We start from the raw sequence: 13,087 nt of genomic DNA, 5'->3' as shown, positions 1-13,087 counted from the left end.
CTTCTTTCTAGTCTCCCACATGAGTGCAGGTGCCCAAGCACTTGGGTCATCTATTGCTTTCCCAGGCACATTCGCATGTGGCTAGATTGGAAGTCAAGCACCCAGAACTCAAAACACTACCATTACAGAATGCTGGCATTCCAGGCAGTAGATCTGTCCATTAAAAAATTTTTTTCATAAGATCCTTAAAATACCATCATCAAAAGAGCTAAATGTTAGTAATTTAAAAAGGGGTTAGAGTTCTAGTTCTTATGATGTTACGATATTTTACGCACAGCTAATTCCCACAACCTGGTTCTTTACCGTGAGCTGAAAACACCAGACGCAACGAAGTATCTTAGGAGGTTTATTCCAGCGGGGGTAGCAAAAGGGGAAGGGGAAGGGGGAAGGGGGGAAGGAAGGCCAGAAGGAGGAGAGAAGGGAAGAGCAAAGAAGAGAGAGAGAGAGCTGCACCTGGGGGCCTTTTTGTCTACCTGGTGTCAGGAACAGGGATTGGAAGGGATTGAGGGCAGGCGCCAGGGGATTAGTGCCTGGGGATGATTGGCAAGTGGGCAGGATTGGGGAAGGGGCTGAGATTCTCAGGTGGAATGCCAGGTTACATCTGATTGGTGGATGGCTGGACTGGCGCGAATTTCGTGAGCTGTGTGGAAGAGGAAATGGCGCCGGGTCCAGGGTGGCATATTGGAATAACTTGCACTAAAACATTTGCCGAGTGTACCCTGAGTCCAGCAGCATGTAAGCACTTCACACAGATGATCACATGAAAATACTCAATAACCTCATGAGGCATGCATGGGCTCTGTCCCTGCTATACAAACTGATCCATCAAAGGGCCTCAGGGACACACCTTGGGTCACAAGCAGGCTGCAACTGATCCTTTGGCCAGAGGTGGAAAAGAGACACAACATTACAGAGGAGCAACAGAGAAAAGAGCACTACAGCCAGAGCAGAGCTGGAAATGCCAATCCTGAAGTCAGGGTTGGAACTGTGGTGTTCCTTCCCAGATACCATCATATTGTGTCTTCTGGGGTCCAGCCCTGTGGACAACTCCTACTTACAGCAGCAAACTCAGCTCATAGCATTTTCACATATAGGATTTCATATAGGATTTTACTTGGCGGGAACTGGGGTGGGAGACGTAGCTCTATAGCACATCATGTTAAGCTGTGGATTACAAAGCTGGCATCCCATAGGAGAGTGCCAGAGCTTCCTACTGATGCCACTAGGATGGTGACAGAGGACAGTCCAAGTCCTTCAGCCTTTGCCATCCATGTGGGAAATCTGGATGGAGTTTCAGGTTCTGGCTTCAGCATGGTCCAGACTTGGCCAATGCAACCAGTTGGAAAGAGAACCAGAAGATGGAAAACCTGTTTGTGCATGTGCATGCGTGTGTGTGTGTCCCTCTATCGCTGATACTCAGCCTTTCAAATTTTATTGTGGGAAAATGGGAAGGTTTTGCTCATAGAATAGAAGCTTGGAAGTCACTGCTCTTCTCTTTCGTACATGGATACAGTCTTGGGAACTTGGGCACTGTGCTTTCCTCTGGTGCCCTGAAAGGACAAAGCTGTACCTGAGTGGCAAAAGCATTAAACTTGGGAAACTCAGAGGCCAGATTCTGGGGTCCATAATCTGTTCAGAATGCATGCAAAATTCTGAGGCTTGTCCAATTTGGGGAGGAGAAAGCTAGCATCTTTTTTCAACTTTCCAAAGGATTCCGTATCACCCAAACATGAAGCAGAGTCAGGCAATCAACAACATTACAGAAACTGTTATATAGAGCGCCAGTCATATACCAGAATGGGAACAACAAGAGCACCTGCCTATGAGGGCTGCTGGCAAGATGGCCCACGAGGCTACTCATAAAGCACTTAGATCACCACCTGGCACAGGGCAAACACTTCATAGCTCTAGTTTTATTTAATCACCTTAATTATCATTACCCAACAGTATTTTCATTACCACATTAACCCTGTGTCTGGGAAGACAGCAGAAGACAACCCAGACATCCATATGGAAGACCACAATGGAGTTCCTAACACCTGGCTTTGGCCTGACCCAGACCTAGCTGCTGTGAGCATTAGGAATGTAAACTCTCTCTCTCTCTCTCTCTCTCTCTCTCTCTCTCTCTCTCTCTCTCGCTCTCTCTCGCTCTGGCTCTCACTCTTTTATTTTTATTCATTTCAAAGTCAAAGTCATGGGGTAAGTGAGGGGAGAACAATCTCATTTGCCAGTTCACTCCCCAAATGGCTGTAACTTCCAGGGCTGTGCTAGGCTGAATCCAGGAGCCAGAAGCTTCGTTCAGGTCTCTTGGATGAGTACTAAAGGCCCAAGTACATGAACCATCTTCCACTGTTTTCCCAGGAGCATTAGCAGAGAGCTGCATTGCAAGTGAAGCAGCTGAGTCTTGAACAGCACTCATGTGGGATGCCAACATCATAGGCACTAGTTTAATATGCCATGCCACAGTGCCAGCCATGCTCTGCCTTTTAAATTAATAAATCTTCATCTCATTGGTCCTCAAGTAGCCTTTATGAGGTATGTATAATCATATATCATATCATATAGAACAGGAAAAGCAAGGGTTTTGAGTGCTAAATGATGAGCTCAGATCTGCAGAATAGTGGAGTAGACTCAGACCTGGCCAAGGCAGGTCCTGGATCCCAACAAGAGGCACTAAAGGAAGTTCCCTAACAGCCCAGGAGGAGGCGTGAGGGAAAACAGGCCTGGGGCTTTTTTTGCTGAAAGAGGTCAAGCAGGCCTCCACAACTTTGCACCTCCCGAATCAACAACAGAAAGCCAAAGCTCTTAAAATAACAATGATTAAAAAAGAAAACCGCCCCCTGCTGCTGGCTATTCCCAGGCTCCTAGTGAGCCGTGCCTCCTTCTTGGAGCACAGGGAGTTCAAGGAGCCGGGCAGCAACTCCCCCAGCGCTGGCTGGCTGAGCTCCAAGTAGTGTTTTCCCTTCCAAACACACACAGAACTCTGCTGAACACACCACTTGAAAGCCAGAAAGATGCCACTGTGTTGCCATGACAACATAGAACAGACAAAACATTTGAACCAGCTCTGACGCACACATGAACTTATTTAGGGGCCAAGTGCACGAAGGTGGGGTGTGTGTGTGTGTCTGGTGGGGTGGGAGGAATGATGGGTGAGGCATGTTTCTAAAGCTCCAAGGATTTGGCCCCCAAAGCATCTAGGTTAGACAGCAATGAGGTAAAGCAGTTGTTAAAAACAAACCAATGCCAGGTTTACTGGGAAAACTGCTGCCCTGAATCTCAGACCTCTTCTGACCATCACTGAAAGCCTCATTTCCAGAGCTGAGAGCTGCTTGCATCAAGCTGGAGTGCCAGGGTTAGCTCTCCATCGCCTAGCACCCTTCTTTCTCAGGAGGGGAGCATAATGCAGCAAGCAACAGGGTCAGGGAGACGGAATGTGGAGCCTGAAAACGTTAAAGTCTGGTGCAGGTGCTTGTTACTGGTAATAGAACAAACACATACATCTCTGACCAGGTCACATGTTCATTCCACAGGCCCCGTGGTTGAACTCGCATTCTCAGAAGCTAAAGGCCTTGGAGTTTGCCATGTAGAAAACTTGGCTCTGGGCCCCACTGAGGGTTACTCCCCCAGATGCAACAATCTGGGGAACAGGGAAGAATGCAGAAATTGTTCCACATCTGAAAATACCTATGTATTTGTTCTACCAGGGGCTCTTCTATGCCTACCACACTCACCTTGGCACAACAAGGTCGAGTTGAGAGGCTGGGAGAGCCTCGCCAATCCCAGCTCAGGGCACTTTGGTATGACTGCCTTGCAGCATCCCTGTATCTTCAAGTAAACGGTCTTAGGCCTGCTGTCTCTGCTTCCAATTGTCTAGGCCTCCTTCCCTGAGGTGATCCTTCTTGCCTTCCAAGACTCAGCCCCTGGACATTATCCTGGAACCTTCCCATGCCTGGAGTAGAAATGGGTCCCTATGATGCCTGGCCAGCACCCAGATGTCAGTGACAGCACTGTTCTCCCTGAGGGCAGGGCTCACATCTGGTTCACCTGTTGACTCAGGTTGCCTAACCCAAGAGCTCGAACACAGACAGGTTCACACCACCCTTGGAATTCTCTAAACTGCATTTCTCAAGTGTTTGCCATCACTATGCTATTCTCTGGGTAGAGAACAGGACTTGGAGCAGAGCATGCATGCAGGCATTAGAGCCCAGGGCAGAGTTCCAGACAGCCTGATGTTTCAGAACCAAAGGGCAAAGGATGAGATGTACTCTCTTCAGTGCCTGCTCCTTCAACAACACCCAGGGACTTTTTGCTTATGACACAAATCAGCCTCTTAGATTCCGAACTATCAGTTCTTCCATCCCTGCTCTGAAATAATACTGCTTTTCTTTGGCTCTGTTGTTAAACACTCCTAAAGATGTTCTGGGCAGTGATGACAATGAGACCAGACTGGCTATTTTCAGGAGAATGAGTTACTCTCCAGTATGGTGTATTTCCCAAGTTCTCATCTCACTGTGGGCTGTTGTCCTTCTGCCAAAATGGTTCTCTACATACACTTCCCTCTTTCAGTCTTCTTCAAGCAGGCAGCATTCAGGGAACAACAATAAATATTTATCATTAGCAATCTGAAATAAAACTGCAGCAGGAGATGAATCACCTAGAAATCGTTGTTCACACGCTACGCCAGTTTCACATTACAGTTCCCATGAGCAGTAGTGTTTTACCTCCATATAGGCAGGTGTGTGTGTACACACAGGTGTCCTAGTAGCCAGAACAGACCCAGGTCTGTTTGTGTAAGAACTTCCCATGTGACCTAACAAATTCTGTGGACATGTCACCATAATGGAAAGGACAAAGACTCTGTTGTCATCATCATCATCTCTCTCATTTCCTAAGGAGTCAGATGACTATGGTAGCAATGCATATATTTTCCTGAACTCACATCCCGTCTGCTGAACTCTTCTTTGTTAGACTCACAAGACTATGTCTGCCTCTCCACCCCTCAACTGGAACTCATTATCAAAGACTATCTAAGATTATCTATTCTGTGGTCTAAACAGACACAATCCATCAAATAAAAAATACTTAGCAAAGCTGAAAGAGTTATGAAGAATCCAAAAAAATTGCAATAACAGTGTTGATAAATTTTATATCTGAATGCAGAATTAAATTGCACAGAAGCATCTGAGGCAATATTGCTTCATGAGCTTGAGTGAATTTTAACAAACAGCAACACCTCCAATCGAAGGTGCAAAAAATACAAATGAGTCAAATAACATTAACAACCCTTAGATACCAGTGCTAACTACTCATTCTATTGGGCTAGCATAAATGCATCAAAATCCATCCTGGAGAGATGATGTGGATCACTTTCATGTGAAGGTATGTCTGCATGCATGAAATGCTTGCACTAAAATTAATCTTCAATCGTCCACATTTTCTCAATTATTAATACACCAGACAGCTGCAGTAGCTCTAGCAAAAATAGCAGCCACACTTTTCCAAAAGTAAAAGCAGCTATGAGTTGTCTGCCTGGGACTTTCCTATGCAAGAACAGGGCAGTCACTGGGTGGAACAAAAAGAAAGAGAAAAACTCTAGAGAGGCAATAGAAGAGAAACTGGTTTTAGAATAGAAACTGTGAGTGGTGAACTTCCACTTCCAAGACAGACCCCAGTATCTTTGAGAGAAAACCGTTTTTACCCATGAAAAACACTGACTGAAAAGCCCATCCTTCTATCCAACTTGGGGCATAACAATTCAGAACATTAAAGAGTAACCCAAAGAATGCCAATCATTTTAGTGCATTCCAAAACAGGACCAATCAGATTATGCTGAGCGGCATAGGGTGGGGTGAGGTTACACAAATTGCATCCTTTTTTAGATTCCTGGAACTAAATGAATGCCCAGAAAAGAAATAAAGCTGTCTGTAAGTTACAGCTTCATATTTTAAAACATTTTTTCATCATTTTAAGAGAATCAGATCAAACATTCTTCATGGAAATATTCATGTATGAGAAGCATTTTGCAGTAAAAAATGAAGCATTCAGAGATTTGGGATTAAATGAATGTGAAATGATTTTGCACAACAAGCAGCAAGAACAGAAGATATTTTGGAGGATAAAGCTTTTGGAGTTTGATAAGGCTATGCTATCAGTTCTCAAATGCTTTGCCACTTCATGGCCCTGTGCAGAATAGTTCAGATGGGAATGTACACTTCACATTACCTCTTAACAGTTCTGACTTTACATCATTCTCACCTTCAGATCCTGAAAAGTCAGAGTCCAGCATATTATCTGCCCACAGTGCAAGTTGTACATATATGTATGTGTGCCTCCAGGGCTGCACAATTGGCACCTAACACCAAGAATGGTGTTTCATTTCTGCCATCTCACAATCGACATGAAAATCACCCATTTATCAATAAATGCCAATAAATGTCAGAGAAGCTAAGCAAAGCTACTTGGAAAAAACTGCTAACTTATTAATATCATCATCCCCACAAGGAAAGCATTTGGTGAGAACATTTTGAGATGGTCAATATTACTCACAAGCAGGGCTCACTAACAAAACACAAACACTATTCAGGTACCACTTACCATTTGTGATCTGTTCTTCGGACAGCCATTGATGTCTTCAATCTTTTCATTTGCTGAGAAAGAAAACACAAGTCAGAGACATAAATAATCCTTGGAGAGACACACTTTCCATAATGATGTTCAGCACACTCAAGGCTAAGCAAGTCCTAAGGCCCATTCTGGGATCTGTCCAATCAACACAGGCATGTGAAATACTGAGATGCATCTAGCAAGCCTCAGGACTGACTCATCAAGCCGTCAGCCTCCAGGGACAGCTGGGGCAAGGTCGTCATCATTTAAACCAGAGACAACTGCATGGACAACACTCCTGGAGTGATGGGGCATGGTAGAAATGTCTGGAGACTGGGAAAGCGAGTGACCTGTCATTGTGCTGTCAGTCCTTCAAAAGGCAAAAGACCCCTGCGTTTTGACCACAAAAGACTGAATTGTTCAGAGCAGATCAGTCCAGCTACAGGGTAGCTCCTGGGGACAAAAGCCAGGAAGGAAAACATCTTGCCCCATCTTTAGCTAGACGTCCTGCTTTTGTTGGTCGGAGTTCTACTCCCAAAATGATGGCAAACGAACGGGGAAAATGAGCAAGTGAGGCTCCATGTGGTAAGTCTAAAGTGACATAACTGCTTGAGATGACTAAAGACCTTAGCTATTTAAACAATTGATAGAAGTGATTCTGCTGACTTCACAGGAAATTGCAGCTAATAAGGATTTATGATTCAGCTTGTGAAGGTGAACAAGATTTATCCTAAATATGGATGAATTCTTGGAAAAATGCATCCTGGAATCATCTATGAAGAGTTTGAATGAGAATGCAGCAGCACAAGAAAGGTAGTAAACGGGGCACCTACGCTGGCATAGTCAGTTAATCCTCTACCCACAGCAGCAATATCCATAGGGGTGCCTATTCATTTCCCAGATGTTCCGCTTCCAATCTAGCTCCCTGCTTGTGGCTTGGAAAAGCAGCAAAGGATGGCTCCAGTCCTTGGGACTCTGCACCTGTATGGGAAACCCAGAGCAAGCACCTGGGTCCTGGTTTCAGGTGAGCCCAACTCCAGCCGTTACAGACATTTAGGTAGTAAACCAGTGGATGGAAAATTTCTCTCTCTCTCTCCTTCTCTCTAGAGCGCTGCCTTTCAGAAACAAATAAATGCTTTTTTTAAAGGCAGGCACTAAGTTTACTTGCTAGAGCACTGGCTTTTGGTGAAAGATATGTTTGCACTCAGCTTCAGAGACCCGTAGCTATGTTATTTTAGTTGTGTGTCTCCGCCTCTCTGAGTCAGTTTTCCCAACTATGAAATGGAGCTGGTGCTACCTACTTCAGAGGAGGAGAACTGCAATTATACTACAGGATAGTAACAAAATGTTTGACATAGTGCCTAGCACAAGTAGATGCTCTCTAGAACAACCTATAAATATATACTCATCATTTATGAATAAGTACATAATAGTTTTCTTTCTGTTGTTTCTGTCTTACAGATACAAACCCTGGGCTTCATAACAAAGAACTAAGAAGTCATCTCCTTTTGAAGACTTTATAAGCTCCCTCTCCAGTCCCAAGGCCCTGTGTAAACAAGCCCTCACCTAAAGGCAGAAAAGGATTACTCAGGCCTCTAATCTCTATTCCCTCAGCAACCTGTAACCTGTTTCTATTTTGTTAGCCATCATCTATTCTGTATCTTTTCTTATCTCCCTCAACTATAAGGTGAGGGCCTGGTAAACATAAGGCATCTTTTCCACATTTGTATCCTTAGATCTCAATAACTGCTTGTAAAACTGAATTTTTTTTGTTTTTGTTTTGATTCTCCAGCTCACAGTGGCTGGGAGTGTTTACTGTACACCCGCTATGCTGGGTGGGCCACAGTGGGGACACAGACCGCATGTCAAGCAATCGGGGCAAGGGTGCTGGATCTACTTCCTCCTTTACTTAGCTCTCATGGAGAGAAGGTATCTACAAAGATTGTGCTAAAGCCCAAAACAACTTAAAAACTTTAAAAACATTTTTAAGACAGAATTACAGAGAGAGAGAGGAAGAGATGGAGAGACATCTTCCACCTGTTGGTTCACTACTCAGAGGGAGCTGGGCAAAGTTAAAGCCAGAAATCAGGAGTTTTATAAGCATCTCCCACATGGGTGCGGAGCTCCAGGCACTGTTTGCTGCTTTCCTAGGTGCATTAGCAAAGAGCTGGATCAGAAGTTGAGAAGCCAGGGATCAAGCAGGTGCCTATATGGGATGTCAGTGTCACAGGGGGTGGCTTAACCCACTATGAAAAATGCCACTACCCCTCCCCCCCCCAAATGAACTTCTCAAAAAAGATCTGATTGTGGAACCAGTGCCATGACATATTAGGCTAAGCCTCCATCTGCGGCATTAACATCCCATATGGGCACCAGTTTGTGTTGCCATTGTTACACTTCTGATCCAGCTCCCTGATTATGGTCTGGGAAAACAGTACAAGATGGCCAGAGTGCTTGGAACCCAGCACTCAAGCAGCAAATCTAGAAGAAGCTCCTGGTTCCTGGCTTTGGGTTGACTCAGCTCCCGCTATTTAAGCCATTCGAGGAGTGAATCAGCAGATGAAGACTTCTCTCTGTGGTTCTCCTTCTCTCTCTGTCACTCCACCTTTAAAACAAATAACTCTTTCAGATTTATTCTTATTTGAAAGTCAGTGACAAAGAAAAAGAGAGGGAAGGTATTGCAGCCACTGTTCTACTCCCAAATGGCTGTGATGGCCAAAGCTAGATCAAGCCAAAACTAGAAGCCAGGAGCTCTGTGCTGGTCTCCCACATGGCTGGCAGGGCCTAAGCACCTGACGCAACATCTTCTGCCTCTCCAGACACACCAGCAGGAAGTTGATCAGAAGCAGAAAAGTCAGAACTTGAAAGAGCACTCATTTTGATATGAGATGTAGGCTTCTCACACAGTGACCTAACCCATTGCACCACAACACTCGCCCCACAAAACTGAATTTTAAAAACATTACTCTAGGGCCCAGCAGTGTGGCCTAGCAGCTAAAGTCCTCACCTTGAACGTGCCGGGATTCCATATGGGCACCGGTTCTAATCTCAGCAGCTCCACTTCCCATCCAGCTCCCTGCTTGTGGCCTGGGAAGGCAGTCAAGGACAGCCCAAAGCCTTGGGACCCTGCACCTGTGTGGGATACCCGGAACAAGTTCCTGGATCCTAGCTTTGGATCGGCATAGCACTGGCCGTTGTGGTCACTTGGGGAGTGAAACATCGGACGAAAGATCTTCTGTTTCTCCTCCTCTCTGTATATCTGACTTTCCAATAAATAAATAAATCTTTAAAAAAAAATCATTCCAGATTTTAATTAAATGATAACTATCACATCCACCAAAAATACATTAAAACTGTCTGCAAAAGGTAACAGAATCAAAGGATCCCAAGTCTTCAAAACAGAACACATGGAACTAAATATAGCTCACCATGATCACAAGCTGGGCTTATTTTTCTCTCAAGTGTTTTGTGTGTGTGTGTGTGTGTTTAGATTGAAAAACAGGTGAAAAATCGGAAAGTAAGCTAATGGCAGCAAACTGATGAAAAATCTAATCACAAAGAGACAGCCTGGATAGTCTGTGTGCAGCCTAATCTATACCTTCTTTAGGATTTACTAAAAGTGACTAATGTTAATGTTTATAGCCCATCTAGGGAAATGCCATCTCTGAAGAGACTCTTACCTGGTTTTCTCAAATCTGCATAATTTAGGGACACTGGAATAAGAATCTCCGAAAACTACTCCCAAAGCAGATGCCATGAAAAGCATATCAAAGGCACCCAATAAATAGGATGACTCCTGAAAGTTTGCCGCTCCCCTCCAGTCTAGTTCACCAGGAAAATGCAATTAGTTGGACTATGATATCAGCGTATATGACAAACCCAGAGCTTAGGACACTGCCTGCCACACAGAAACCTTCCCAACAGGCCGACTATAACTAAGGAGTACAGTGAACAACACAATTTATCAAGGTTGTACTGCCTGTTCTGAGACAGCTTTCCTTCATTTGTAAATTCAGCCCTACAAACTTAAGACAGGAAGGACAGGACCTTGGCCAAAGGCAGTCCTTTATACAGAAATGATGGCAGGTATGCACTATGACCTTGGATTTTAAATACTCATCACTGGTATAAAGAAATATGTGGCATTTGAGAGTCAAGGCCAATCAAGGTATCTTTCAATTGGACATCCATGATGGTCAACGTCATAAATCATTAGATTCTAATCAATACCAGTTCAGCATTAGGTCATTAGTGCTCATTACAGTGAAGGATGGATAGCAATGATCCTGAGAAGTCACTTGGGTTATGCTAATGATTCTCCATATACCATCTGTATCAAAGAACCAAAGGCATGGTCTAATAGCTCCTCTAGTTCTGGTTCATGGTCTAGCACCTAAACCCATTAGGAGCCTTAAATTCAAGGATGACAACTCCTAACAACTCCTAGTGCTGCTATCTGACAACAGCCAAATCCATGGAATCTATGGAGTAGAGTCTATTTAGGAGCATTCAGAAGACCTGGGAAAAGACTGGTCAAACAAGTTACCCAAACTCAGAATAAATGCTTAATAAAAATGCAAAACCAATCCCTGGCCTTCAAGTCTCCAATTTCATTTAATTTAAATTCTTCCCTTTTACTTAGAATCCCAAGAATTTCTATCAGGAAGGACATAGTCTTTAATACAAATTTACTGATTCAGGGTAGGGACCCCAAGAGCCAATAAACACAGAGGTATTTGTCCCTAAAATCCTTAAGTGTGATTCCAACTGGTAACTCTCAGGGTCTGCATGTATGAGCAGGACATTCTTGGTCCCATTCATACAGTGACCTGCACAAGCTGGTGCCTGGAAAGCACCAATGTACTTATTAAGGACCATGACTCTGGCTGGTGACTTTTCAAAATGCCTCCCGAAAAGGGCTTAGGGAAATTTAATAGCCTGAACATCTACGCCCTTGCCAGCCCTGGCAGTCGGCAGCCCTGAAAACAAGGGTGGGGGGAAAAATCGGTTACCCAGAATGACAAAGGACTTACCCAAGCTTATACAATAGCAGGAATCTCTAGAAGACAGAGTCCTACATGTGGTCTGAATTTCCCATTTGCTTAAAGTCTTCCCAAATGGTGATGAAAAATAATCCTCTATCAGGGTCTCCTCATTTCCAGGTGAAGTCTTTCCTCATCTCCTTTCACTCCTTCTCTCCAATTCTCTTTTGTTCATCCTGATTTCTTCTCCCTCTCTCCATTGTCCTCCTTTTTCTCTCACCCCCTACTCACCCCCTCTCTCTTCTTACATCCTTCCTGAGTGATAGCGATGAGCAGGAGCATGGAGGCCTGTCTCTCTCTCTTGATTCATGCTGTTTATTCTGGCCTCATAAGCCTTTCTAATAACTCAAGAAGATGGCATCATGATGGGCTGACAGGCAAATGCTAAATTCAAGCAACTCATAATGCAAGACGATAATCACAATAATAAGAGGCCGAGCAAAGAGACTCAGGACTCAGCCACCAAAAAAAAGGCATAAAAAGGTTGCCACAAATGGCAAATTTGATGCCCAATGGGCAGGAGGCAAAGATGAAGATGTGTTGGAGCAAGGCTGAGAAGTAACAAATATAGAAAGCATTTAAGGTTTCCTTTGAAGTCACACACCTGAGGTCCCTTTTTAGCCTGAGAGCCAACCTTTAGCCACTGGTCTTTATGCTCAGCTATCGCACAGTCTGGCACCCTGTATTGAGTGGTATTGCCTGGCCTTGCCTGGCTGCCCATCTGGCTCTGTCCTTTAGTTTTTCCACAGTCCTCTCCCCAGACATGCCTTCCCCGATTGCTTCACTTCAGAAAATCCTGCTTCAGTTGTGCTCTTGGCCTATGGATGAATTACACAAGGGAGTTTTTTCTAATACCTCCCACACTCCCTCTTCAGGGATAGCACACAGGGTCCTTAACCATTCCCACTATGTTCCTCCCAGGCCAGAAGAGTGGTCTTTTAAAAGGCACAATTACACTGACTGCAAATTTATATGGGACTTGATCCACATGGGGCATGTTGGCCATTTTTTACTTTGAAAGAACTTCAAATTTGCAGGGAAAAAATTAAGGAATTGTTCAGAAGATGCCCAGTTATTTTTATTCATTCGCATTTTTTTTGTCCTGAAATATTTTAGAACAAGGTACCCAGATTGTGCCCTTTGCCCATTATAGTTGCCTACTGTGTCTAAAGGACCAGGATATTGTCTTCCATAGGACAACTACAAAATTTAAAAAATGTAATGTTGACACAATTCCAATATTCCAATTTTGTGTATTAATGAAAAAATGTCATTCCAAGCATTTCACTGTGCTGTAGAGGGTACGATCCAGCACTGTATATCACATTCACATCTCTTTAGTCTTATTTTGGAACGGTTGCAAAAACTGACATTTTGGGGACAATTTTTTTTTCATGGAATGTGCTACAATTTGGGTTTGTCTGAGACGCCCTATGATT

The 13,087-nt window shown here is 44.1% G+C and overlaps 1 protein-coding gene across 3 annotated transcripts in view; it reads right to left on the bottom strand.

Annotated features, from left to right (window-relative positions):
• The window catches only part of NAV2 (neuron navigator 2), a 390,873-nt gene that overhangs the window by 252,781 nt on the left and 125,005 nt on the right, over positions 1 to 13,087 (bottom strand). For all 3 annotated transcript variants that reach the window (XM_040980004.1, XM_040980005.1, XM_040980003.1), the window contains exon 3: positions 6,598 to 6,650. In XM_040980004.1, the coding sequence (XP_040835938.1) occupies positions 6,598 to 6,650 (53 nt within the window). The remainder of the gene's footprint in view (positions 1 to 6,597; positions 6,651 to 13,087) is intronic.

Source organism: Ochotona curzoniae, unplaced genomic scaffold (genome assembly GCF_017591425.1).
Source record: "Ochotona curzoniae isolate NIBS_2020 unplaced genomic scaffold, NIBS_Ocur_1.0 contig_3432, whole genome shotgun sequence".
NCBI classification, from domain to species: domain Eukaryota; kingdom Metazoa; phylum Chordata; class Mammalia; order Lagomorpha; family Ochotonidae; genus Ochotona; species Ochotona curzoniae.
Note: the sequence above shows the minus strand (reverse complement) of the source record. Positions and strands in the feature narration are given on the sequence as shown.